General features: G+C 50.2%; 1 protein-coding gene across 2 annotated transcripts in view; it reads right to left on the bottom strand.

Moving 5' to 3' along the window:
- EFNA3 (ephrin A3) overlaps positions 1-23,675 on the bottom strand; it is a 78,137-nt gene extending 54,462 nt beyond the window's left edge. For both annotated transcript variants that reach the window (XM_029581754.1, XM_029581755.1), the window contains exon 1: positions 23,512-23,675. In XM_029581754.1, the coding sequence (XP_029437614.1) occupies positions 23,512-23,621 (110 nt within the window). In that variant the 5' untranslated portion in view covers positions 23,622-23,675. The remainder of the gene's footprint in view (positions 1-23,511) is intronic.
- Positions 23,676-23,960: the final 285 nt, after the last annotated feature.

Raw genomic sequence — 23,960 nt, 5'->3', positions numbered from 1 at the left:
TTTATACGCCTCCCTCCTCCCTATTTCCCAACCTAAGCCCTTTCTTTCTTCTTCATTTCAGGCTCCAGCCCACCTCTTCATAAGCAAATGCTCTAAGCCAGTTTTTCCTCAAGCTTGCCAAGCCCCAGACACACCTATGCTAACAAACGTGTGGCCACGGAGAGGCCAAAAAAAGAGAGAACCGGGAGAGCGCCAACAGCCCCTCTGCTCTCGCTGCCACGTTGTAAAAGAAAGGGAGCAGAGACACGAGGGCTCCTTCTTCGGAGAAGCCGGTGGGGGATGCAGGGTGCAGGCTCGGCCCGGGGAGAAAAGAGAGAGAGAGGAGTCCCCGAGTGCAGGGGCCCAGCTCTCCATGCCCTGCAGGCTGCCTGTTTGGGACTCACACTTTAAGTTTGGAAGGAGAGGCACGCATGACGACACATGTTCTCAGAAAAAAAAAATTAAAAAAAGAGCTCCTGCACAGATTTAAAAACAGCCACTGCTGGGTGCTGAGAGGGCTGAAGCCAGATGCAAGCCTGGCCCGAGCAGCAGGCAGTGGGGACGTTTCCGAGGCACTCCTGATGAAGCCCGACGGTACAGCAATGCGCCAGGCCGCCCCTGTTTGGGGAAACACTGCTCTATGCAGATAACCATAACCATAAGGCACCTACAGAATCATCCTACACATACAAATTACAAATGAGCTTAGTTTGCCAGCAATAACTGCAGAATAATAATAGATTCCACCCCCCCCCCCCTTCATACAGTGCACATGCCAAGATACTACAGCCTCCATCACCTACAGCTACCCCCAGAAGCGGCTGCGTCATACATGACGAACCACTCAGGGGTCCTGAATGAATCCAGAAATTATTGTTCTGATTATCATGCTTGCAAACACCATTATAAATAAAGGAACAGAGTAAAGATGCAGAGCCTCTGCTTATGATCCTGGTCACCCCCTTACCATGGGACAGCGTTCCAGATAAGCAACCGAGGGGCCAGCACAATAAGCCTCCATTATAGGGGTTGGGGGGGTGTTCCTAGGTCAGGATGCCAAATCAGATCCAATACGTTAGAGCTGAAGGACAGGGACGGGGAACGCTCTCCCATTGTGACAGGAAGCGGGATCACCCCCCAAGCAAACCGGCCAAGTCTGTCTGGTTTTAACCCTTTTATCATCACCTCCGGAGCAGGCCTGGGTGGAAGCTAGAACTGAACCGGCAGTAAACCCAGGACCGGCTCGGCCCATCCCCAGTGACCTGGAGCTTGCTGGCCAACCCTAGGCTGAAAGGACATCTGGTTAAGAGAGCTATAACCTTGCTTGAAATACAGAGCACGGCCAAGGAAAGGCAGGTCAAAAGGGGCTTAGAACTGTCCCCTCTGAAGCTGGGAGGCAGTGGGGAGAATCGTCTTATGCATAATTCACCATCTTTTTCTATTTTTTTTTTTTTTTAATTGTTTGAAAAACATCAAAGCCATGGCAAGAGAGAGGTGCTGCGCTTTCGACCTTTCAAGTCGATGCCTTTGATGTACCGTGAATGGGAAAAAAAAAAACCACAGAAATCACTTCATATTAAAAGGAAAAATACTGCCCTGAAGTCTTGGTGGGAAAATTATAATTAATTCTGAGAAAGAGAGAGAAAAAAAATTGTTCTTAAAATGGAAAAGAAAATCCTCTAATAGGCTCTGTTGAATCGTGAAAAAAAAAAAATGACGTTTGTGAAAAGTGATGAAGAAAATGAGACGATAAGAGTGGGAGGGAGCTCGGCGGCAGCGCTGTTTTACCGCCATATGGGGAGGGAGTCCCTGGTTTCGTTACCGATCACTCCTACCGCAACCTGGGTTCATCAGCAGGGGGCCATGGCAAGATGAGCACTCACTCAGGGTGCCAGGCTATGAAGAGGGAGTGCCAGCGCACCCCTGGGTGAGGGGGACCTGGGGCAGAGTTTAGGCCAGCGACAGTCCTGCCCGGCTGGGCTAAGATACTGCAGGGGCAGCATGCAGAGCTCCCGGGGTGAGGGAAATCAGGGTCACCAGGAAGGGGTGAAAAAAAACGGGTGGGCAAGGTTTCGAAAGGAGCTCCGGTGCGCTCTTATCAGCCTCTGGACGGGTGCCGCAATCATCAGATTAGGAACTTGGGAAGGAGGAGAACCCCCAGAGAAGAAGGGACAAATCCCTATCTGTTTGTGAATAAAGGCCGACGGTGCCAGAGCCTGACACTGGTCCCCCTAAGGAGCTGGCCAAAAGAAAACTCACCATCTTGACAGTCTGGCATTACCTGGTCCCCCTTGCTGGCAGGGAGGAGAAAAATTAGTCAGGCAGAGAGACTTAATTAGCCTCTCACCTTGTATCCTGATGGGATTCAGGGTCCTCAGGCCCGATGAAAGCTACTCTTCTCCCTGTGCTTGGATGCAGACACATTTTCCTAGCTAGGAACGTGAGCCCTTCTCCCCTAGGGGCTTGCTGAAGACCACCCTACCAATTATCTGCCAGGCACTGGGTTTTCCCCCCTGGGAACTTCGGCAAACGCTCCCAGCTGTCATGGATTCCCAGAGGCCTACGTGGAAGGCAAGTCTGCTCAGAAAGGAACAATTTCTACCTTCACAGCTGCGGCAGGTCTGAGACACGTCTGTATTTGGAGGTCTCTCACCCTTTCAAGCAGAGGGAGTAGGCAGATAAGGATCAGAGAGACTTCTCACCCCCATGCAGTGTTGTCAGCAGGCAATAAGGTTTACCAAGCTGCACAAAAACTCCTGTCACTTACTGCTGCAGATCAGCTTCCTGCAGTTTGACTGCTCTCCTGTTCATGCACCATGAGGAAAATGCCAAGTTCCATGCATCTGGTGCTAGGCCTCTCCCCAGCAGAATAAAACCAGTCCAGCCTGAGTGATAAGCCAGTCACCTCCGCCACAGGGTGGCAGGCTGATCTATGAGAAGGTGTACGAGCATACAGGCTTCCCCTCTTCACCCTGCCCCCCGCCCTTTCCTGCTTGTCCTTCAGAGCTAAAAAACTACATTTTCTTTTGCCCAGCGGGAAAAAATCATTGCACTTTGTGTGGGTGTGGGAAGAGGTGAAGTTCTCAACACCCTTTAAAAAAAAAAAAAAAAAAAAGCAGCTTCCTTGGCTAAGGGAACATGCGTGGTTGCTCTCTCAAAGCTTCAGCTGACGTGCGAGCTGTAAAGGGAGCAGCAAGGCAGAAGAATGATGGCAGGTAAAGGCCAGAAAAGGCCCACCCAGTCTGCCTCTTCTCCCTCCTGCTGCAATACCACAATCTCCACCCATGCACCCACTGCCCCTCTGTCTGATCTCCCCCCCCCCTGGCATGAATGGGTGATCCTGCTCCTGCCAGGTCTCCTAGCAGCGTAAGGATGTACCAGGGTGCTTTGCAATTTCAGGTCTTGTTCCACTGGACTGGTTTTCCCGGCTTGTCTTGGTGAATCCGTGCGTGTGTCTTCTGAACACTGGCATGTTGCATGCAGGGGACACGCGAACATGCTCATGTATGCAAGGGTGTGTATAGGGTAGAGACCTCAGATGCATGAACCAATGTTGGGCATCCAGGTAGCGTTTTCAACAAGTTCTAGGGTCATGAGGGAGAGACTGAATCGGTTCCTGTTTTATCTCCTCATTTAACACCCCTCTTAGAAAAAAAGTGGCCCATATTTGCAATGAGGGCAGAACCAGAACTATATAGACTGACCCTAATCCAAAAATGACATGACTCAGCAGCAACCAGCATGGCCTGACATGTCCAGGCTGGGATCCAACATCCTCTGCCGCTACCAACTGCCGTCTGCTCTCCCCAGGAAACCCGCACACAAATTCAGCTCTCAAATCAGAAGAGAGGGAGCAGTCAGGGTGCATGGAGGCGGTGGGAGGGTTTTATTGGCTGAGACATGGTGGTGCCTGGAGAGAGATTTTTATTCTACTCTTGGGCGAGGCCTTTGGATTTCACATTTTGTGAAGTGCAGCCAATGCTATTCCCCAGTTCAATAGGGGAAGGATGAAACTACCATACTGGATCTTTGGACTGAATTGATGGGTCTGTCGAGTTGTGATGGACACTGCATTTTATAGTTATTAGATTAGATAATTGTTGATCTGCTTCTGTACTATCTATTTTGTTGCTTGCATTTTACAGGATGTGCTTTATTATTTGATAATTTTTATCGTATCCACTTACATGTGACTAACATATGGGTAATCAAATGTTATTAAATAAATTAAATCAACAACCTCTTGATCTAACAAGTAACAACTTAGCCCTAGAGCAGACTACCAAGACAGTCTCGTCCCCGAGAGCTCCCTCAGATTGAAGGACCCCCACCTCCAGGCCCGATCAGCAGGATGTATAAAGTGGTAATCACTATGCATCCTCTGGAAATCTCTACAAGGCACCACATTTTACCAAGCAACCCTGAGGCCATGGAATAAAATCAGGTGAAGTGACACTGTGATTGGGTGTGTGTTTAAGATAAGGGTTGGGAGGTAGGACTGCTGTAATTGCAACCCATTCTGATTTTTGTTTTTTGGATAAGGTGGAAAATCAAGTCTAAATAAATAAATTAGCTGAGCAGACGAGCCTATGGTCTGCATGCGCCATCTTGTTCAGGACTGAACTGCTTTGGCACACACACACACTCACAGAAATATAAATTCCTGGGCTACTTCACACACAGACCAGTTGCTTTGGGCCTATCCTCAAAGCCAATCTACCCTCCGGTATCGCATGCTTGCATATGCTCATTAACACCCAGACACCAACAAATGTCTCACTCTTAGGAAGAAGAGACCACCATCCTGCCAGCACTTAGGCGAGAGATAGGGGTGAAGGAATAAGTCTATACTAAACTATTAAAGGAAATTAGAAGCAGGAAATTATTTTTACCCAAAGTTAGGGGACAAAATGAACATCACAGCTCTCCAACACAGCTGTTGGCAGACATGGGCTTAGAACCCAGACCTCCTCACTCCCAGTCCTAAATCTTCACTGCAAGGTTATTTCCTATCTGGATTCCTCCTTCTAGGAGTAAAAGGCAAAAAAAACCATTTATAATGCTACCCTGTCTGCAGCATCCTAACGCCCCCCTTGGGTGGACCCTCCGGAGAACCTCTGCCTCGCCTCCAGTCTTGCCTGGGCAGGTGAAGGTTAACTGCGCGCTACTACCGGAGAGGGGGGGGGGGAGGACATCCCCCACGCCACCGTGTCACTTCCTCCGAACACAAGATGAAGGGGGAAGGGGTTAGGAATTTAGGCACGGGGAACACAGGCAACTTGCCTAAGATGCTAAGTTTTGAAGGCACCAAAATATTCAGGCCAAAAAGGAGGATCCTGTTTCTCCAGCACAGGTTCAAAAAGAGAACTATCATGGCAACTCTGCCTACGGGCAAGGAAAATCCAGCCCTGGGAGTGGCGCCCACAGGTGGAGACTGGCTAGAAGGTAGTGGGGTACAGGTGACTCACCCGCTTTTCCCTTTCCTGCTCACCCTCCCTTTTAGGAAGGCTGTTAAGGGGAGTATTCATGCGGGGGAAACGTTGTGTGTAAGAGAGGTGTGAATGTGCCTAGGCTGCAGCTGGGAGAGGCAGGTACCCGAGCCAGTGCGCGCAGGGAAGGAGTAGATTGGCAAGGATGGCGCTGGATGCCGAGTGGGCTGGCGGGGACCAGGGGCATGGCTATCGCCTGGGCTTGGGTGATGGAGGTGGGTGCAGGCTGGTCCCGGACGGCAGGCTGTAGGGGCTCCACAGGAACTTGCTCGGACCCATAATGCCCCACGTGTAAACATAATAATAATAAAAGCTGCAGCCCCCTTATACCAGGAAAATGTGGTGTGGTGTTTCAGTGCTGGATCGTGATGCTAACGGGTGGGGGTGAAAGGGGAGGCTCACGGCCGCCTAAATTATTCAGTTCCGCCACTTTGACCCATTTCTCCGATATGAGCCGCATCCATCGAAGAGGACCAGTGCATTGGTGTGCAATACAGACTTAAAAAAAAGCACAAAAACCGCAAATGCTGCAAACACATTCACTACTGTGCACCAGCCTCCCTCTATTAGGGAAAAAAAAAAAAAAAAAAAAAACAACCCTCCGATCGGGACCATAAAAAGCGTCTGAGCCATCGCAGCAGCCTCGAGAGCGCCCAATTAGTAATCCACCTCACGCCACCTTTCAGCCTGCCCTGATCCCTACATAAATTTTACTTTTCCTGCATCACCAGACAGAACAGTGCAGCTCTCTGAAAAAACACAAAAAACTGTAAGGGAAGCCGGGCAGAAGGGAAAAGGAAGCCTTGTATGTACAGCCATGCATTTCACGTGAAGAGAAGAGGCAGGGCTGAGACTGGCGGGTTCTAAGACTTTGTTTCCAGCTGGCATCTCAAGGTCACAACTTGTGTTTAATTCAAAGTCAGACGGCAGTGAAATGCTCCCTGTCTGCTCTGTGTGTGTGCGGGGTAGAGACAAGGCATCAGAGACCAGAAAGGGAAGGTCCCTCTTTCCAGGAACACTGCCCTTGCAGGAAGCAACCCACAATACCAATACCGCAGCCAGGCCACACCAAACATCAAAACCAGCCAACTTGGCGCAGGAAACCAAAGTGAGAACCGGTTTACAGTCCTCTGGGGCCCCCTAAGTCCAAGGCAGACACACGGAATCCAGACTGAGCTCTCCCGGAGCAGAGCTGGACAATGGTCCATCGAGCCCAGCATCCTGTGTCGCCAATGCTGGCCCGGTCTGCGCGCTTGGAAGCAACCGAGAGATCCTAACAGGAGAGAGAGTGCATTTCCACGAGGCTCACTCCCAGCAGTAAAAAAAAGCGGAGACTCAGCAGCCTCTCTGGCTAGGGAGCTGGAACAATCTGTGAACCAGACCTGGACACTTTGTGATAATCATGAAACTTGCTATCACAGTCTACTAGGCTGGGCCAAGGAGGGGGGGGGGGGGGGGGGAGCGGAAGGGAGAGCAGGCCCCTCTGCGAGATGCAGCTGAAAAGCAAGCCGGCAACCTGTCAAAGGGTTAAGCCAGCAAATGTAATCCTCTGTGTGCATATTCTGCATGAACGCCTTTTTAGAACAAGGCTATTCAAGGTAGCAGCTTGGATTCCCTCTGCCCGGATCATGCGACCAACGAACCTGTCCCTGTCCAAATCGCAGCAAGGGCTGAGGGCTAGCAGCCTTTTATTCCCTGCCTCGGGCCCAGATCCTCCTTATTAGGCAGTGCAGAGGGAGGGAGCATGGACTGCACTGCAGACCCCCAGCATGCACACCCTGGTCATGGACCGCCGACCAGCACCCTGAAGGAGGTACTTAAAAACAGGACGGGGAGAGGGAGTTAAACAACCAACACTGTAACACAGGATTAGATACCAAGCTTTGCAGAACAGCCTATAAAAAGAGGAAGGATTTGGCCAACCCCATACAGGGATGCAGGGCACTGGACTCTCCTAAACAGACAAGGAGACGCTACTATTGCTTCTTTTAAAGTCTCTTTCTCCTTCCGCTCCCCTCGCACAGCGATTCCCCAGCCTCCCACCTCAAGGGCCTCATGTTTTGCTGAAGCAGGTTTGCCCTTTTGACAAAATGTGGTCTCCCATTGATCAGGCGGCAAACACAGAGGCTGGATTGATTGCCAGGATTTTATTTTCCCAGAGTCATACTTCACGCAGCAGCTGAGATGCAGAGGCTCACTGAACCAAAAGGAGAGAGAGAGGGTTTTTTTTTTTTTTTATATGAAGCACAGTCAAGAGAGACAGTGCATCTGCTGAAAGGCAGAGCTAAACCAATGCTCTGGTATTATGCTCCGTGGCCACACTGCCTGCCATAGCGCAGGGTCCGTGGTTCTGCTTCCCGTGGACGACCTCTCTACCCCCTGCTCAGAACCCCAACCTCCGGGGCCAGAAAAACCAGAGAAGCGATCTCACGCTGGCAGACACACATCCCAGTTTGTCTTTATAGAAGCACCGAGCCATAAGAGGCTAGGGACTGGGGCTACCACGAACAAGCCCAGGGCTCTGGCCAGGGCAGAGACCTGCATAGCCACCAGGCTGCCCAGATGAAGGCACTCGTTTCATCTCTTCTCATAAATGTACATATACTGTATAATTATATACACGCTGTGTGTGTTTGTACGTATATAAAAATAAAAGATTTACTTATTCTAGGTATTGACATGCAAAATCTGTTTAATCTCTTTAAAGCCCAACCTTTTGGGCTTTGCTTAACAGGATCAATAGTGTTTTTAATTGGGTTTTAATTAAACGATCAATCTCAGGCCAGTTGCTCTATTACCTTCTGCGATTAAACCCAAGCGCGTCCATCGGGAATCCCTTTCCCCCCCCAACGATGTCCAGCTACAGTAATCTTCTCCCGTGGATGGTGTGGCCTGGTTTACCCGTCAGAAGGCCCACGAGACAGGCTGGCAGCAGCCCTCAATCAATCAGCGCTTTGTGCCCCGTCCCCCCCCCATCCAGTCCGCAGGCAGATCTTATGGCTGGGAAGTGGGTGCCCGGCGCGTAAGCATCAAAGCAAAAAAAAAAACCACAGGGAGAAAAGCTTCCAGAACCATGACCCGTTTCCTGCCACCTCCGCCAGCCTCGGTCAGGCTGGTGCCACCAAGGAGCAGCTGCTGCTGTGAATTTCCCCGAGAATCAGACTAAGCTGCAAGGCTGGGCTGTTTGAAATAAGCAAGCACCGTTTAATAAGGAGCATGAAGAGAGCGCCATGCTGGTGGCGCATCCGATAACGGGGCAATGGACCTCAAAGAATGAATCAGGAATGTTCTCTCCGGTACATCTGATGAAACAAAGGAATGAATTTGTCATACGTCGTGTAAGCCTGAAAATCTGCGAGCTGGCAGCTTCACGCGCCGAGTCCCTGGGGCTTCCTGGGTAAAAAATCTCAAACAACAACAAAAGCCTACAACACCAGTACACTCCCCCCCCCCCCCCCATCCAGATCTCTCAGAGCGGGTGGGGGGCAGCACAAACAAGGCAGCTAATTAGAAGCTGCTTAGTTGAATTGTCCCAGCAGACAGATCTGTGGGAAGCCCTCCTGCACGCAGCCCCTCGGGAGCATCCAGGAATATCAGCCGCAGGTGACAGAAGCAGCATCCGACAGGTATCGCTTCAAAATGAAGAGAGAAACATTGGACTCCTGGAGAGGCTGCAACTGCAGGAACTGTGAGATGCCCCATCCCCAACAGCCAGTGCTCCTGCACCATTCCCTACAGCACCTCCTGCTGGGACAGGCTGGGACTGCAGGAGCCGTGAGCTCCCACCCCTCAATAACCAGTGCTCCTGCACCATTCCCTGAGGCACCTCCTGTTGGGAGAGGCTGGGACTGCACGAGCTGAGAGCTCTCCCACCCCCATCACTCCAGTTTATTGTTGTGCCCCTATGTAAACCGTTGTGATGGTTAACCAACTTAATGACGGTATAGAAATGTTTTTAAATAAATAAATAAATAAATCCCCATGACTCCTGCACCATTCCCTAAGGCACCTCCTGCTGGGAGAGGCTGGGACTGCAGGAGCTGTGAGCTCCCACCCCTCAATAACCAGTGCTCCTGCACCATTCCCTACAGCACCTCCTGCTGAGAGAGGCTGGGACTGCAGGAGCTGTGAGCCACCCCCACATCCAGCAGTGCTGCACCATTCAATACAGAGATTCCCGCTGTGACAGACTGGGACTGCAGGAGCTGTGAGCTCCCACCCCTCAATAACCAGTGCTCCTGCACCATTCCCTACAGCACCTCCTGCTGAGAGAGGCTGGGACTGCAGGAGCTGTGAGCCACCCCCACATCCAGCAGTGCTGCACCATTCAATACAGAGATTCCCGCTGTGACAGACTGGGACTGCAGGAGCTGTGAGCTCCCACCCCTCAATAACCAGTGCTCCTGCACCATTCCCTACAGCACCTCCTGCTGAGAGAGACTGGGACTGTACGAGCTGTGAGCTCTCCCATCCCCATCACTCCTGCACCTTTCCCTACAGCACCTCCTGCTGAGAGAGACTGGGACTGCAGGAGCTGTGAGCCACCCCCACATCCAGCAGTGCTGCACCATTCAATACAGAGATTCCCGCTGTGACAGACTGGGACTGCAGGAGCTGTGAGCTCCCCCCACACCCACCCAGTGCTCCGGCACCACTCCCTTTAGCACCTCCTGCTGGGAGAGGCCCTGACTGGAAGTTGTGTCTTATTTATTGCTTCTATAATCTCCTCCTTTTTACAGTGTTTATGAGTGACTCTCATTATCCCTAGCTGTGTTTCTGCTGACATATTGCCTCTTTTAAAAACCGTAAAAAAGAAATTAAATAATAAAAAACAGCCTCAGAGCCTGGGCTGACTCAGGAGCAGGGAAATTAACTTCTTTGCTGATCTCTGAAGATTCACTCTTGCTCACCATGCTCGCCTCTCCTCTTCCTCCCTCCCCTTCCCAGTGGTCAGCAAGGTCCTCAGCTGCCAACTCCTAATAATGCCCCGGGGAGGGGGTGGCAGCTAATTAAGAAATAATGCAACACTCTAATTAACTAGCCCCCCTCGCTGGTGGCACAGGGGTCCAAGGGAGTCCGAGCGCAGACAGGAAGGCAAGCTCCAGAGTCTGCTCTCCTGAAATCTTCCTTTTTACGTCTCAATTTTACATCTTTTTTTTTTTTAGTGGAACAGCTAATCTTAGTACACAGATGTCCTATAAAAAATGTTAAATCAATCAAAATGTGCATCAGACCCCCTCCCATCTATAAAACAATAAGATGACCCCCCCCCCCCCCCCCCCCCCCACACACACACACCATACAAGTAACATTGGCAGCTCAGCTGGGGGTTTTCTGGTCTTATTGAGACAGGAAGGCCTGCAAACCCCCTGAACACTCTGTGATAGCCAGGACTAGAGGTAAAGTGAATTGAAGACCCTCTGGGTGCCATAGGCACTCTGCTTCCCGGCCCTATAGGAAATATGATCTCTTCTGTAGGCAGGAGAAGCAGACTCTGCACCCCATGCACGCAGCTAAACGTGCAATTTGTGTGCAGCCCGGTGCTGGGCAATGCAGATTTCTGGCAACCATTTCTGTCCTGGTTTTTTTTTTGCTCTCCCTCCTTCCTCCCCGGCTCCCTTCACAGAGGGACTGAAATTCCAACCTTAAGAGAGTCACCGGAAAATAAAATACAATGCAAAGCAAACACAGTAGGAAATCCTCCCAGCACACATTTGTCACTATCCCAATGGTGGGCACAGACGCACTCTCTCATAAAAATCAAATAACCAGTGTGAAGTAAGAAAGGGAAAAAAAAAATATGCTCCCAGCGAGCTGCAAATAAATAACTTGGAAAAATGAGAAGCATTTAATCACGTTTGCATCTTGGAAACACAGAGTCTGTCCAGCCTTTCTTGAGAGAAGGCCCGCTGGTCTCAGTTCCCCCTCATGCCCAAGCAGACGGGCTGAATGGTCCGTTTATCTGCCACCTTTCCCTTATAATATGATATGAGGCCCTGAGTTCTTTACAATATCAGATATCCACTGCTTGTGATCTCTTTCCTTTACATTCCCCTCCAAATCTCTATCATTCCGTAGGGGGAGTAAATCACGGCTCTGTTCCTGGACAGTAACCAGCACGCAGGTGGGGGCAGGCTTACCAGCATTTCCTGCCACCATTTTCTCCTTTCAGTTATAAGTTTCAGGATGAAGGACGAGGAAAAAAAAAGTCAAAGGCCAGGGCAAGTACAATCGGCAACAAGAGGAAAAGGATAACCAAATGACCTTCCACAATTTCCTCGCGCTCTCCTCATCCATCAGCAACACTAAAATCAAGGGAGCGATAAATGCACCAAGATGCTAGAGCCCAGGCTTGGAGCTCACCCTCCCTGCAGGAAGTGACGGAAGAGCTGCAGGTCCTCTCACCTCTGCACTGGCTCCCCCCTCTGGGTAGTCTCCATTCAGGTACCCAGGGCAAACATTTCCTTAGAAGTCGGTCTCACACCATTCCCTTGTTTCTCTCTGCCCATGTGTTACTGATGGCTCTCTTCATCCTTCTGCCCCCATCCACAGGAAGTCCTCCAGGCCTGGGCAGGGAGAGCAGTGTCTCCATGGATTTACATCTTTTACCAGCCCTCCCCACCTCGCAGAGATATTATACCAGCGATCCTACGATTATTAAGAATCAGGATTACAAATATTGTAAAATCGGTAGCAGATGATTCAGAGGTGAGTTATATCAGAACAAAAAATGTCTCACACCTCTCTTTCTTCTCATCTCAGAAGAAATAGTCATATTTAAAGCTCCTTCTACTGATCTGCTCCCACCATTATAAACCTTAAGTAAATGGGGGTGCTGCCTTGCTTCTTGTCATCAGAAACCCATGAAGACAGCACGTGAGTGTACACGCAACATGAACGTAGCATGGACAGCTGAACAGCAGCAATGGCGGGAAGGGGAAACGCAGGAGACGACATTATGGGAGACTCTTAGCCTAGGTTCCAAGAGACCATATGTGTGTCTGAGGGCCGTGTGGCCCTTCCCCTTCCTTCCTATTAACCTGACTGTGGATAACCCCAGTAGCTGCTAGGTAAGAAGCAGACAGCCCACAGAGGACTGAACCAAAATCCAATTACAAGGAGGAGTGCTGGGCCCAGTGACATCAGATGGGAGCCTGCAAAGCTGCTCCCCCGTCATTACAGGGCAGGGTAGCAGGAACCACACCCCCTATTGCTCAGCTGATGTGCAGGCTTTATCCTAGCGCAAGAATGCATCTACATCCCAGGAGTTCACAACCCCAATGCACATCCTATACACACACACATGCCCCATATACTGACATCCCAGCCCCTTGAACGAGGAGCAACCAAAAGGACCAGTTGCCATGGTCAGGTTAATCCTCCATGAACGTCTTCGGAGAAGACTGTGTCAAGGATGGCTGCGACCTCCGCTGCCTGTGACAGCACTGCTCGGCACACTTGTGAGTTGCCCCTGTAGTTTCTTGGGTTCTTCTTTGCCTTACTGCTGCAGGGTTTTAGATACAATGTTAAGTGGCAGTAGCGGAGGACAGAGTGATCCCAGCCCTGAAAGGACAGGAGTTCTCAAGAAATGGAGGACTGAATGCATACATACGATCCCTCCTGAAAGTATCCTGCAGCCACCATGACTAGGACACTAGGACTATTAGGAAGGGAATGGAGAATAAAACAGAGAATATCGTAACACCTCTGTATCCCTCCATAGTGCGACCTCACCTTGAGTATTGTGTTCGGTTCCGGTCACCACATCTCAAGAAAGATATAACAGAATTAGAAAAGGTACAGAGAAGGGCAACCAAGATGATAAAGGGGATGGAACAATTCCCCTAAGAGGAAAGGCTAAAGAGGTTAGGACCCTTCATCTTGGAGAAGAAACGGCTGAGGGGGGATATGACAGTGGTCTATAAAATTAGTGGAATGGAACATTAATCAGTTGTTAACTCTTTCAAAAAGTACAAAGACCAGGGGGACACACAATGAAGTTACTGGGTAATACATTTAAAAAATAAGAAAATATTTTTTTTTATTCAGAGCATAATTAAGCTCTGGAATTTGTTGCCAGAGGATGTGGTGAAATCTGTTAATGTAGCTGTGTTTAAAAAAAGATTTGGACAAGTTCCTGGAGGAAAAGTCCATTAACCATTATTAAGGGAGAGTTGCAGAAATCCACTGCTTATTCTTGGGATAGGCAGCTTGGGATCTATCTAAGCCTTGGGATCCTGCCAGGTTCTTATGGCCTGGATTGGCCATTGTTGGAAACAGGATGCTGGGCTTGATGGACCCTTGGTCTGACCCAGTATGGCAAACCTTATGTTCTTATGTAAAATGCTTACCAAGTATATGCATGCCTCATGGCTGAACCATTTACAGTTACTTGCCCTGTTGGCCCCAATAGACTGCTAAACCCTCTAACTCCGATTGGGCAATTGTCTTGACAGATCTGTGGCACATGGGCAACAAGATGCTCCCTGTGCTTTCTTGCCCCCACACGGAAGCGCCGTGTCTAATCGTCTACAGAAAGGCGTTGCACGGGAGCAGAAGGAAGCCTTCAGGCTGGGACGCTTATGAGACCAACCTTGGATTGTTCCAACACAAGAGGATGGACCACGAGCTGTAGAGGCAAAGAAACAGGTCTTGTCTACAGACTGGAAAGCTCCTTCGTTCTTTGGTGGGAGAGGCCTCTCGGACACCGGCATGATCACAAAAAAAACCAAACAAAAAAAACACCTGTCTTTCATCACCCAGCTCTTAGAAATTCCAGAGCTGAGGTTATTAAAAGAAAAGCTGAAAGTGGCTCCTTACTTTTGAAGGGCTTTTTCCAAGAGCTCTCTTGAGGCTTCGATATTTTAAATTATTAAAAAAAAAAAAATTAGAAACGAAGCGTGCAACTCCCGGAACCCTTATCTCCTCTCGAGGAGCAGAGCAAGTGGCAGCTGGGATTCTGTGCAATGCCCTCAACCCTCTCTCGGCTGAGGGAGAAGACAGACACACGACCCTGCTGGGGTGTTTTACTCTTCGTGTTGTTGTTTGGGAACGATTTGAGTTGAAAACAAGTGGAGCGCATTACTTTAAAATCCCATTTACTCTTCTCTTATCCGTCCCTGGGCCCTTTCTCTCTGCCCTTCCCCTCACCGCACAATCACAAAACAGGGCCAAGCCATCGGGGAGGGGGGGGGGTGGATTTCAGCCCGGAACAAATGGGCAGAATGGGGACCCAGTGTAAGGCCTTTGAAGAGCGGCTTTTTTTCAGTGCCTGCTTTACACATCCTACAATAAGCTGAAATGCAGGCGGCGGGCCCCCACCATTAGAGATCCCCCCCCCTCTGGCCCTCGCTCCCATCTCTGAAGCCGATCCGACCCAGGTTTGGGTTTCATCTCCTGCAGAATCAGCTCGGGCGCCACTAGCCTGTGCGCGTAATGATGGGATAGGGGCCGATAATAATAACTATTAGAGTGATCATCTTTTAAAAACAGCTCCCAGAGTCTCTTTCTGCCCCTCTCCGATGGGGCAATGACCATTCCAAGGTGATGAGACGACGCCCGGCTTTCCTGGGTCAGAATATTTGTGGTGGTTTTTGCCTCTTTAAAAACCTGTGTGTGTGTCCCCCGGGGGGTGGGGGGAAAGCATACGTCCTGCATATTTTGGCCTTTGGAGGTTAGAGCGCATCTCTTGACTGGGACTGCAGCCACCAGGACGTGGTTTCTGGAGTTTGCTGGAGCTGCTTTTCAGGCCCTGCTCTCCCTCAGCAAGGAATGACATGGGGAGGGTAACCCTGGATCAAGGGGCTTCACAGAGCCTTCCCTGTTCCGCCACTCCCGAGGCACCTAAGAGACTGTACCAGAAAAACAAACACCAAACTAAACAATGCTTTGATATTAAACCTGCCGGTTAAAGACTGGTCTTCTAATTTTCATTTTGTGGCTGAGGAAGTGATCGTGGTTTATTTAAAATATTTTTTTATACCACCTATCTACAACAGTAAGCGGTTTACAATAAAATATTCTTTAAAAAACGTCAATTTAAAGCATATTACTAAAATTAGACACAAAACATGCAAATCTTAAACACAAGAGACTAAAAAATAAAAAACATGAAATAAGCACGTAAAAAGATCTCTTGCCTAGATTAAAATACACGCTCAGCCACCAACCCATCAGGAAGACTGGATTGCTAAAAGCTACTTGAAAAACACGAGCGTTAACCAGCTTCCTGAACTTTAAAAGTGATGGTTCGCCACCTGGAGACATCCAAAGTCAGTCCCACAGTTCAGGTCCTGGAACATGAAACAAGCCTCACTGCTTAAGTGATGGGGCACAGCAAGGTTTGAGTCTCAGATCTCAAGCTTCTCTCAAGATTGGTAGATTTTGAGGGCAGCACTGAAAGCTGGAGCAGCAAGGCCTCTGATACCCTTAAATACTAAAAGGTTAAAGTTCTGAATTCACTATGCCACACGACTGGTAACCGATGAAGTTTAAGAAGCATTGGGGGTAAAAAACGCTCTCACATAGAACCCCCCCCAGTGATAAAAGGAGCAGCACAGTTCTGACCCAGGTGGGCGGCTCGCACTACAAACTGCGTGGTAAGCCTACATACAGAGCATTACAGTAACCAAACTCAGAGATTACGAGGGAACGCACGACAGTCTTCAAGCGCGTCTCATCCAAAAATGGACATAATCTGCGTAAAAGACGCAACTTGGAGAAGGAACTCTTCACAACTCTACTGTTGGGTGGGCGTAAGGATAACTTAGTGTCAAGAATCACCCCTAGGCCCTTTAAAACAGGAGTTACTCCTCCTATTTACTTCTTCCCTTATGAAAGGAAGTAGATCAGGAGACGCTGCTCTGTTGATCATCAGAGTACCCTACAGGTATTACACAGACACATGTAAAGCATGAATACAGCACAGCCAGCTGAAGAGTGAACTCATGGAATAAGGGATATAATGCCGGCATTAATAACACGCCTCATATGTAACACATCTAATACTAATTCTAAGCAGACTGAGTGAGCAGTTTTCTGACAAACACGCATGCGCCCTGGTACACAGCTGCAATCATGCTCTGCAGGATGACAGGCTCCTCGTGCAGCTGCCTTGATGAAGGACGTGAATCTAGATCTGGTGTGAAATGTAGGTTTCTTTTATCCACATGTATTCTTGTTTTACGATATATTGTAAATGAATTGTAACCTGCCTTGAGGATCAAGAAAAGGCAAAAAATATTTAAAAAAACAACCAACCAAACTGCAGAACTAGCCCCGGAGTTTGGTTAATCCTGTAACCAGCTCACATCTGCCTCTGGAGAGAGGGAGCAGAGTCCACCTCAGCCCGGCTATTGCTAAGTGGACATCAGATCATCAAAATGTGGCCCTCAGCTGAATAGGAACATCAAGTGGAGAGGCAGATAGGGACATGGACAAGCTGCAAAAGGTTGAAACACAGAAGAAGGAATCCTCCGGGTCACGGGAAGGGGGAGACCGACTCGGGGGCAATATCAGAAAATAATTCTGACTCAAAGGACCTGTGGAAGCAAAGAACAGCCTCCCAGGGGAGATGAACACGGTAACAGAATTCAAGGATTCCCCACCTACTGCAATGGCTTTTATTGGCTGAATGTAAGAATTATCCAGAGAGGATGCAGGACCCGATCTTTCAGGCCTGCACCCAACCTTCAAATACTGCTCTAGAAGCTCAGATATTGCCTCAATCGCTGGATAATTCTTACATTCAGCCAATAAAATATGTCACTGACCATGGAAAATCCAGTTTTCATCAGGATGGGCACAGAGGATCCTCAGCGGTGGAGGAGCCGAGGGGTAGAGGCTGGGATGGGCACAGAGGATCCTCGGCAGTAGACAGTGAGGGCAGAGCTGGAAACGTGTAGGGCGGGCAGTATTATAACAGGAAAGGAGCCGGGCATCCTGGAGTGGCCCCGATGTCCTTATCTGCCAGGTTCTATTGCTCTGGTTCAGGCAGCAGAAGTCCATACTCGAGTTTAACTGCTGCTGTGATATAGAATATACAGTAGGCGTGTGTGTGTATGAGATAAAGCATGAGATTTATTACACTGCTAACAAGGATGTAACCATCAGCGCTTCCACACTCTTCAGATACACTAAAAGCTCCTCAGATCCCCTCCCCCTCTCCCTTCTTTCCACCCACATCCATGGAAAAAAAAATCTGCAGCAGGTCCCTGGAAGCCTCACAACGCAGGTGCAAACTTTTAACTCTTGGAAGGACAGGTAGGGACGAGCGCCGACAACGCCCAGGCTGCAGGGACCAGTCCTCGGCATAGCCAGGCCTTTGCATTCCAGCATCTGTGAGGAAGCAGAGGAATGCATTGTAGTCCCCAACTGCTGTCCTGCTTCCCCCGGGGGCAGTCAGAGCCTTTCACACCAGACCATTAGTGAAGCACAAAAGAGAAGCAAAGCAGCCAGGCTGGGCCGGGCCCCAGACCCTGATAAGATCTCCAGGGTTTGCCCTTCCACCAACCTGTAAACAGACCTTCAAGCACTGGTAAGGGGATTTATTCGCCGCACCATTTTGCCAAATACAGAGGTCCAACAATGGCTCTATTTTTTTGTCCCACTTCCCCGATCACACCTTCTGCCTCCTCTGAGCCCTCGCCATCCCCCTCCACCACAAAATCCACCTGCCCAAAAACTAAAACAGGGCTCAGGCCAGCTGTGGGAGCAATATCAGGTCAAAACCGAAGCCTAGTCAAGAAACCAGCTCTTGTAATGCCACTGGCAGACTCCTTGCTACTGCAGCTCCCGTGGGACTATCAAGCTCTCTCAAGCCTGCACCCAGCTGACAGAATTTCTCAGCTAACCTCCGTCCTCTCTCTCTTCGTCTCTCTGCCGCTCTTCATTTCTGCACCTTGCATACTATAACAGTTCCAAATAGGGAGGGGGGAAGAGGCTGAAGTAAACTGAAGATGTGCCCCCCCTTCAATACCAGAGAAGAAACAGATAAGTACCAGGGATCCAAACATCTGCAGGAATCGCTCTGCTGCTTCCCAAGCTGCATGGGCCTAGAGCACGGCCGGACTGCAGGACTTCTGGAATAAAGGAGCAGAGCTGCCTGCATTTCTACGGGGGGGGGGGGGGGGGGGGTCTTTGAGAAGCCGGCCTGCAGAAAAAAGGGTGCAGTGCAGGAAAGCTGGTCCAAGCCTGCCTTGCCGACCCACAACAAGACGTGCAGGCCCTGAAGAGCCACTGTACGCACTGCTGGTATCCTGAACACCCGACCAGCTGCGGGGTCCTCAGGACAGGTTTGAGAAATGTCCAGCCAGTCCCAGATGCTGCTTTTAGATTTACCGTAGATTATTCGCTTTTCATTGCATCATTAAGCATGCAGATGTTCTAACTTCCTGGTCCTGCTTCAAAGTCATTTTGTCTCAGTTTGAGTGGGTACCTTAATAACCTTGGATGCCTGCGTCATGGTTTGACATGCAGAGTTGTTTTCACGGATGCTATAATAAAAATTCCTCACCTTTTCCAAATCCAAACTCAAGGCAAGTTACATTCAGGTACCATAGTTGATCCCTGCCCTAGATGGCTTACAATCAGAGCTTATACTGGAGGCAACAGAGGGTAAAGCGACACAGCAGCAGGATTCGAACTCTGGCTTCCTTGGTTCTCAACCCATTGCTTGAACTACTAGGCCACTCCTATACGAAGGACTCATCTGGCACTGCTTTGCCTGAAAGCCAGTTAGAAGGTGATGATACTGGGTATGGTTAACAATCCTTTGCAGATGATATTAAGCTTATGGAGTTTAATAAGGATTCTTCGATAAGTCCCAGAAACCGGCTTACCACTATTTATCATTTCTATAAAGACAAGATGCACGCAGCAGTGCACTGATGCACAGAAGAGAGAGTCCCTGCTCCCCGGAGCTTACAGTCTACTCAAGACCACACCTCATAGTGCGAGATTCTCTTTCCAAAAACAGAAATGAGCTCTGTATGCAGAAAACGCACAGTCTGCGGCTTTTAGGCCTAAGTCATGTACAGACATCCTTCCAACCCGTTCACAGCCTTGCAGAAAGCCAGAGCTTAGAGAAAAATCAGCATGGACCACCATGAATCCCCGGCAGTATCCCTCAAGTCAAGAGGAAGATGGAGCTGAAGGGGTGTCAGGAATGCAGTGGATTTTCTCTCAATGCATGGAGCAGCGGCACTCCCTCCCGGTGCTTTAACTAGTGACTGAGGGTGGCACAAATAATTAGGTAAAAATTCAACTGACTTTCCTGAGCATATTTTTCCAGTCCTCGCTCCCCTCCCAAGTGCACCCAGCACAGCCCTCCTCTCCAAAGCTAACCTGGTGCACTCTGGCCTCAAAACCAGAACATGTGTTTTTATCCAGGGACTAATCTCAGAATTTGGTAATATCCTCCCTTGGGAGCCCCTGGAAAGGCAGGTCAAAGAATGGATGTCATTCCGATGCAATTCCATGCACTGCGGCCAGTGCACGGCTCAGCATGCAACTGGACGCGCGGCCATATCTCCCGATGCAAAATGGCGATTAGCGCGTCCAATCGAGCTCATAACTAATAGCGCTCATCACATGTAAAGTACATGTAGATGAGGCTATTAGCTAAACCCCATGATGCAAAAAAACATTTCTCGTGCGGCAAATTTTACGCCAGCCCGGGGCTGGAGTAAAGGTCTGCCGCACTCAAAGGCTCGTTGTAAAAAAAAAAAAAAAAAAAAAATTCCAGCTTTCTGTGATACTAGTAAGAGGGATCTTTATTCATGATTCTGAAAGTGGAATCATGAAAAAACAAACACATTTCTGGGCGCCCAGTATACACCTATAACATACACAGTCCAGGGACACACAATTTCCCCCGGCGCCTCTTTTTTTATGGTGACAGCCAATTTAAATATTAAATTGGGCACCCGGGAGAGGTGGATCGGCGCATGTTGGGAGAGCGATATTGCATCAGCCTGTTAGTGTGCAGAATCAAAACCCAATAAATGGGACAAAGCCAAGAGAATGGACCCAGAAACTGCTTCCTTGTGCCCTCACGATGACACACCCAATACTCCGTCTCCTTTCTCTAACCCTATCCTTTCCTGCTTCCTCTCCGTCCACCTCGACTCAACCCAGCCAGGACTCCCCTGCTCTTCGGCACCTTTCAGCAAAACTGCCTCCGAAAGCACATTGCAATGCTCTGCCATTCAAAATCATAATGCAGCCAATGGCCATGCCAGTATTCACACTGCACCCCATTATATATATACACATATACTCACACATATTCACACACAGTAAGTCACACAGAAGGCAAATATCCATCTGATATCAAACCCCTTTCAGTATTTGGGACTGTTTCATAACAGAGCACTCGCTAAGACACTGTACAGCAAATGAGACGGGACAATAACCTCTGGCAACAGGCAAGGTATTTCTCTGTCACAGACACTACATCTTAATGAGGATGACACCGGTTTCACTGTAAGCTGCGCTGTGTGCGCCTGCATATGGATTGGGATACTGAGGACCTCGGTGCTGGATACATACAGCAAGCCCCCACCCGACACCTTGCAGGCATTACTCCCAGCCGTTCCCCCGTCCCCCACCCTCCCTGCAAGGCAGGGCTCCTCAGTGAAGGTGGCAAGCCAGCCCCGGCAGAAATATTGGTGGGGCCCGCCTTAGCAGAGTTCTGCAGGCTCCGGAAGGCCCAGGACATCACCATCTGTTAGAATATGGTGTGTTAAGCCAGATGTTGGGGTGTCCCCGGCAGGCTGCAGGATCCTAGGCAGCATGCTTTTACCAGAGGGAGATGGATCACACAATTTCTTTCATTGAGTGACCAGAGAATTTAGATGAAGGGCATGCATTCGGTGGACGCAGTTTGCTTGCATTTGGATACTGTCCTGCACAGAAGGCTCCTTAACAAAACTGAGCAGCCGGAGGGTGCATTTGAAGGTGGTGCACTGCATTTGGCACGGGCTGAGCGATACATAGCAGAGGGCAGTAGTAAATGGAATTGACTCTGGAGGAGAGATTAGTGGAGTGCCTCGGGGATCGGTCTTGGGGCCAGTTCTGTTCAATATCTTTGTGAGCGATACAGTGGATTAGTTAGGAGGAAAAGTTTGCCCTTTTGCAGGCACTTAAGATCTGCAACAGAGGGCACACCCCTGAGGGAGAAGACAGAATGAAAAGTGATCTAAGACAGCTCCAGGAGCAGGCAAGTGCCTGTTAGTTAAAATTCAGTGCAAAAAAAAAAAAAAAAAATAGTATCCAGTCATGCATTTGGGGTGCAGAAATCTGGGGAGGGGGAGCCTGAAATACTGTTGTCCAATTGTAGAGGTATCACCTTTGAAAGGATAAGGGCGGAATAGAGGTGGCTCAGAGAAGGGCTACAAAATGCTTAAAGACTTAGAAGAGAGATGGAAGAGAGAACAGATTCGTTCAAATACTTCCAAGGTGTAAATCAGGCTCGAGAACCAAATTTTTCCCAGAGGACAGACTGCTCTAGAAAAGGGATCATGGTAAGAGGTTCCCTAGAATCGTTTCGAGAAAAGAGGTGGAGGGGGGGCTACATAGAACATCATCTGGGGGAGGTGGTAGACAAAAATCGGTAACAAAAGCCCAGGATGAGTATGGAGGACCCCTAGTAGCAAAGAAACGATGACAAAACCGGGGGTCAGGTGGGGTGTGTGACACTGCACCGGGAATGAAATTGGGCAGAGATTGGATGGGCCTCCTCTGGGGGCATAAGAGATGGACGAAAGCAGAAACAATGAGGGGGGGGGTGGAAAAAAGAGAAAAAGCACCAAATTTCTTTACACCAAATGAAGGCACCCTGTCCGCAGCCTGGTTTGGCTTAGCTCAGCTGCTTTATTACTGGGGAGGGGGTGGGGGTCTGTGCACCAGTTATTTCCTGTTCCCCTCCTGTCCCTAACAGGCAAAAGAAGAAGAAGAATTGCAAAGGAAGCGGCCTGCCACTGCTGGAGGCTTTTTTACCTTTGCACAGCTCAGCACTCTTCTTAGGAGGGAGAGAATCTCTCTGCCAGCCCCTTCCTCAAACTCCAGACAGCTCTCCCCTGGGATCAGCCGCTTGGAGCTGGGAAAAAAACTTTAACTGTGGTATAGGGGCAAAAGCTGCAAACCATTTGTCCTGCACCCGGCTAGGCCAGGCCCGGCCCTCTCCCTGCTTACAGTTTACCTTCCCCTCAAAACTCCTGGGGCACCACCCCAGCACAGCAAACCGGCAGTGTACACAGCACTGCCCAAAATCTAGGGGCATGGTTACAGTGCGCCTTCCCCCAAAGAGCTCGCAGTCCAGACGTCAGCACTGGGAGCGTCCCAGAGTGCACAGGAGGTGTCCAGATGTTGGCAAGTCCGCACCTTAAAACACTCCCCAAGCAACCCCCCCCCCCCCTGCAGTCCTGCTTTAAGTGGAGCCCCTGGGCGGAAGCGCTCCGAAAAAATGAAAAAGGTGAACCAATTCCATGAGCTCAGCGTTACTGGGCTGATTTATGGGTCCCAGAGCCCTCCGTCTGCATTAATCAAACCTGGGTTCCGCCGGGGGGATGCTGCAGATGCAGGGCCAGATGTTAAGGTGCCCCTTCCCCCCCCCTGCACCCCGGCTTCCCTGCAAGGCAGCCCAGGAAAAGGGAGGAAGGGGGGAGGGGGAATGAATCACAGATGTGCGAGGAACAAAAGCCGACCGGGGTGCAGGAAAGCAGAGCATCCTGATCCCTCTCCGAAGCAGCTGCCCCCCCCCCCACCCGAGCCTTCCCAAACACGCACACAACTTTCTTGGGGGGGGGGTCACCGTCCAGTGATGCTGGGGAGTTAAAGCCACCGCCGCCGCAGACAAAGCAGCTCCCTCTCCAGCGCGCGCATTGTTCGCCCTAAAGCGCTGCCCCATCCCCCCCGTCTCTCTCCTACAAGGGGGGGGGGGGAGGAGCGCGCGAGCGAGCCCGGAACCCGCCAGCCCCCCCGATCCGACCCGCCAGCCCGGCCTCGCCACCAACTTTGCGAATAGGGCAGCGCCGGCACTTACTGGTGGTTGGAGCTGTTCCAGTGGATGGCGTGCCTGTTGCAGAGGCTCCGGGGCAGCTGGCCGCAAAGGAGGGCGAGCAGAGGCAGGAGGAGGCGAGCGATCCGAGCCATAACTGCTACTGCTGCTGCTAACTCCACAACGATCGTCCGCTTCCCCCAGCGCCACTAGTGCCAATGAAGGAGCCGGGCTGCTGCTGCTGCTGCGCTCCGCCCCCCTCTCCCTGGCTCCTCCCACCTCCCCAGCCCGGGCTTTCTGCATGCCGGGCACGGCGGCGCGCTCCCAGCCCGCCAAGCGCCCAGAGCCGATCTGGCCCGGATTTTCGCAGCGCTCGCCTTCCTCCTCCCCCCCACTGACCACGTTAAACGTTTCCTCTGTGTGTCTGTGCCTTCCGAGGGCTTTCAGCACTTTCTCAAAACGATCCGGCCCTTCGGCTTTGCCTGCTCCCCGCC

This window comes from Rhinatrema bivittatum, chromosome 16 (genome assembly GCF_901001135.1).
Source record: "Rhinatrema bivittatum chromosome 16, aRhiBiv1.1, whole genome shotgun sequence".
Classification (NCBI taxonomy): Eukaryota; Metazoa; Chordata; class Amphibia; order Gymnophiona; family Rhinatrematidae; genus Rhinatrema; species Rhinatrema bivittatum.
Note: the sequence above shows the minus strand (reverse complement) of the source record. Positions and strands in the feature narration are given on the sequence as shown.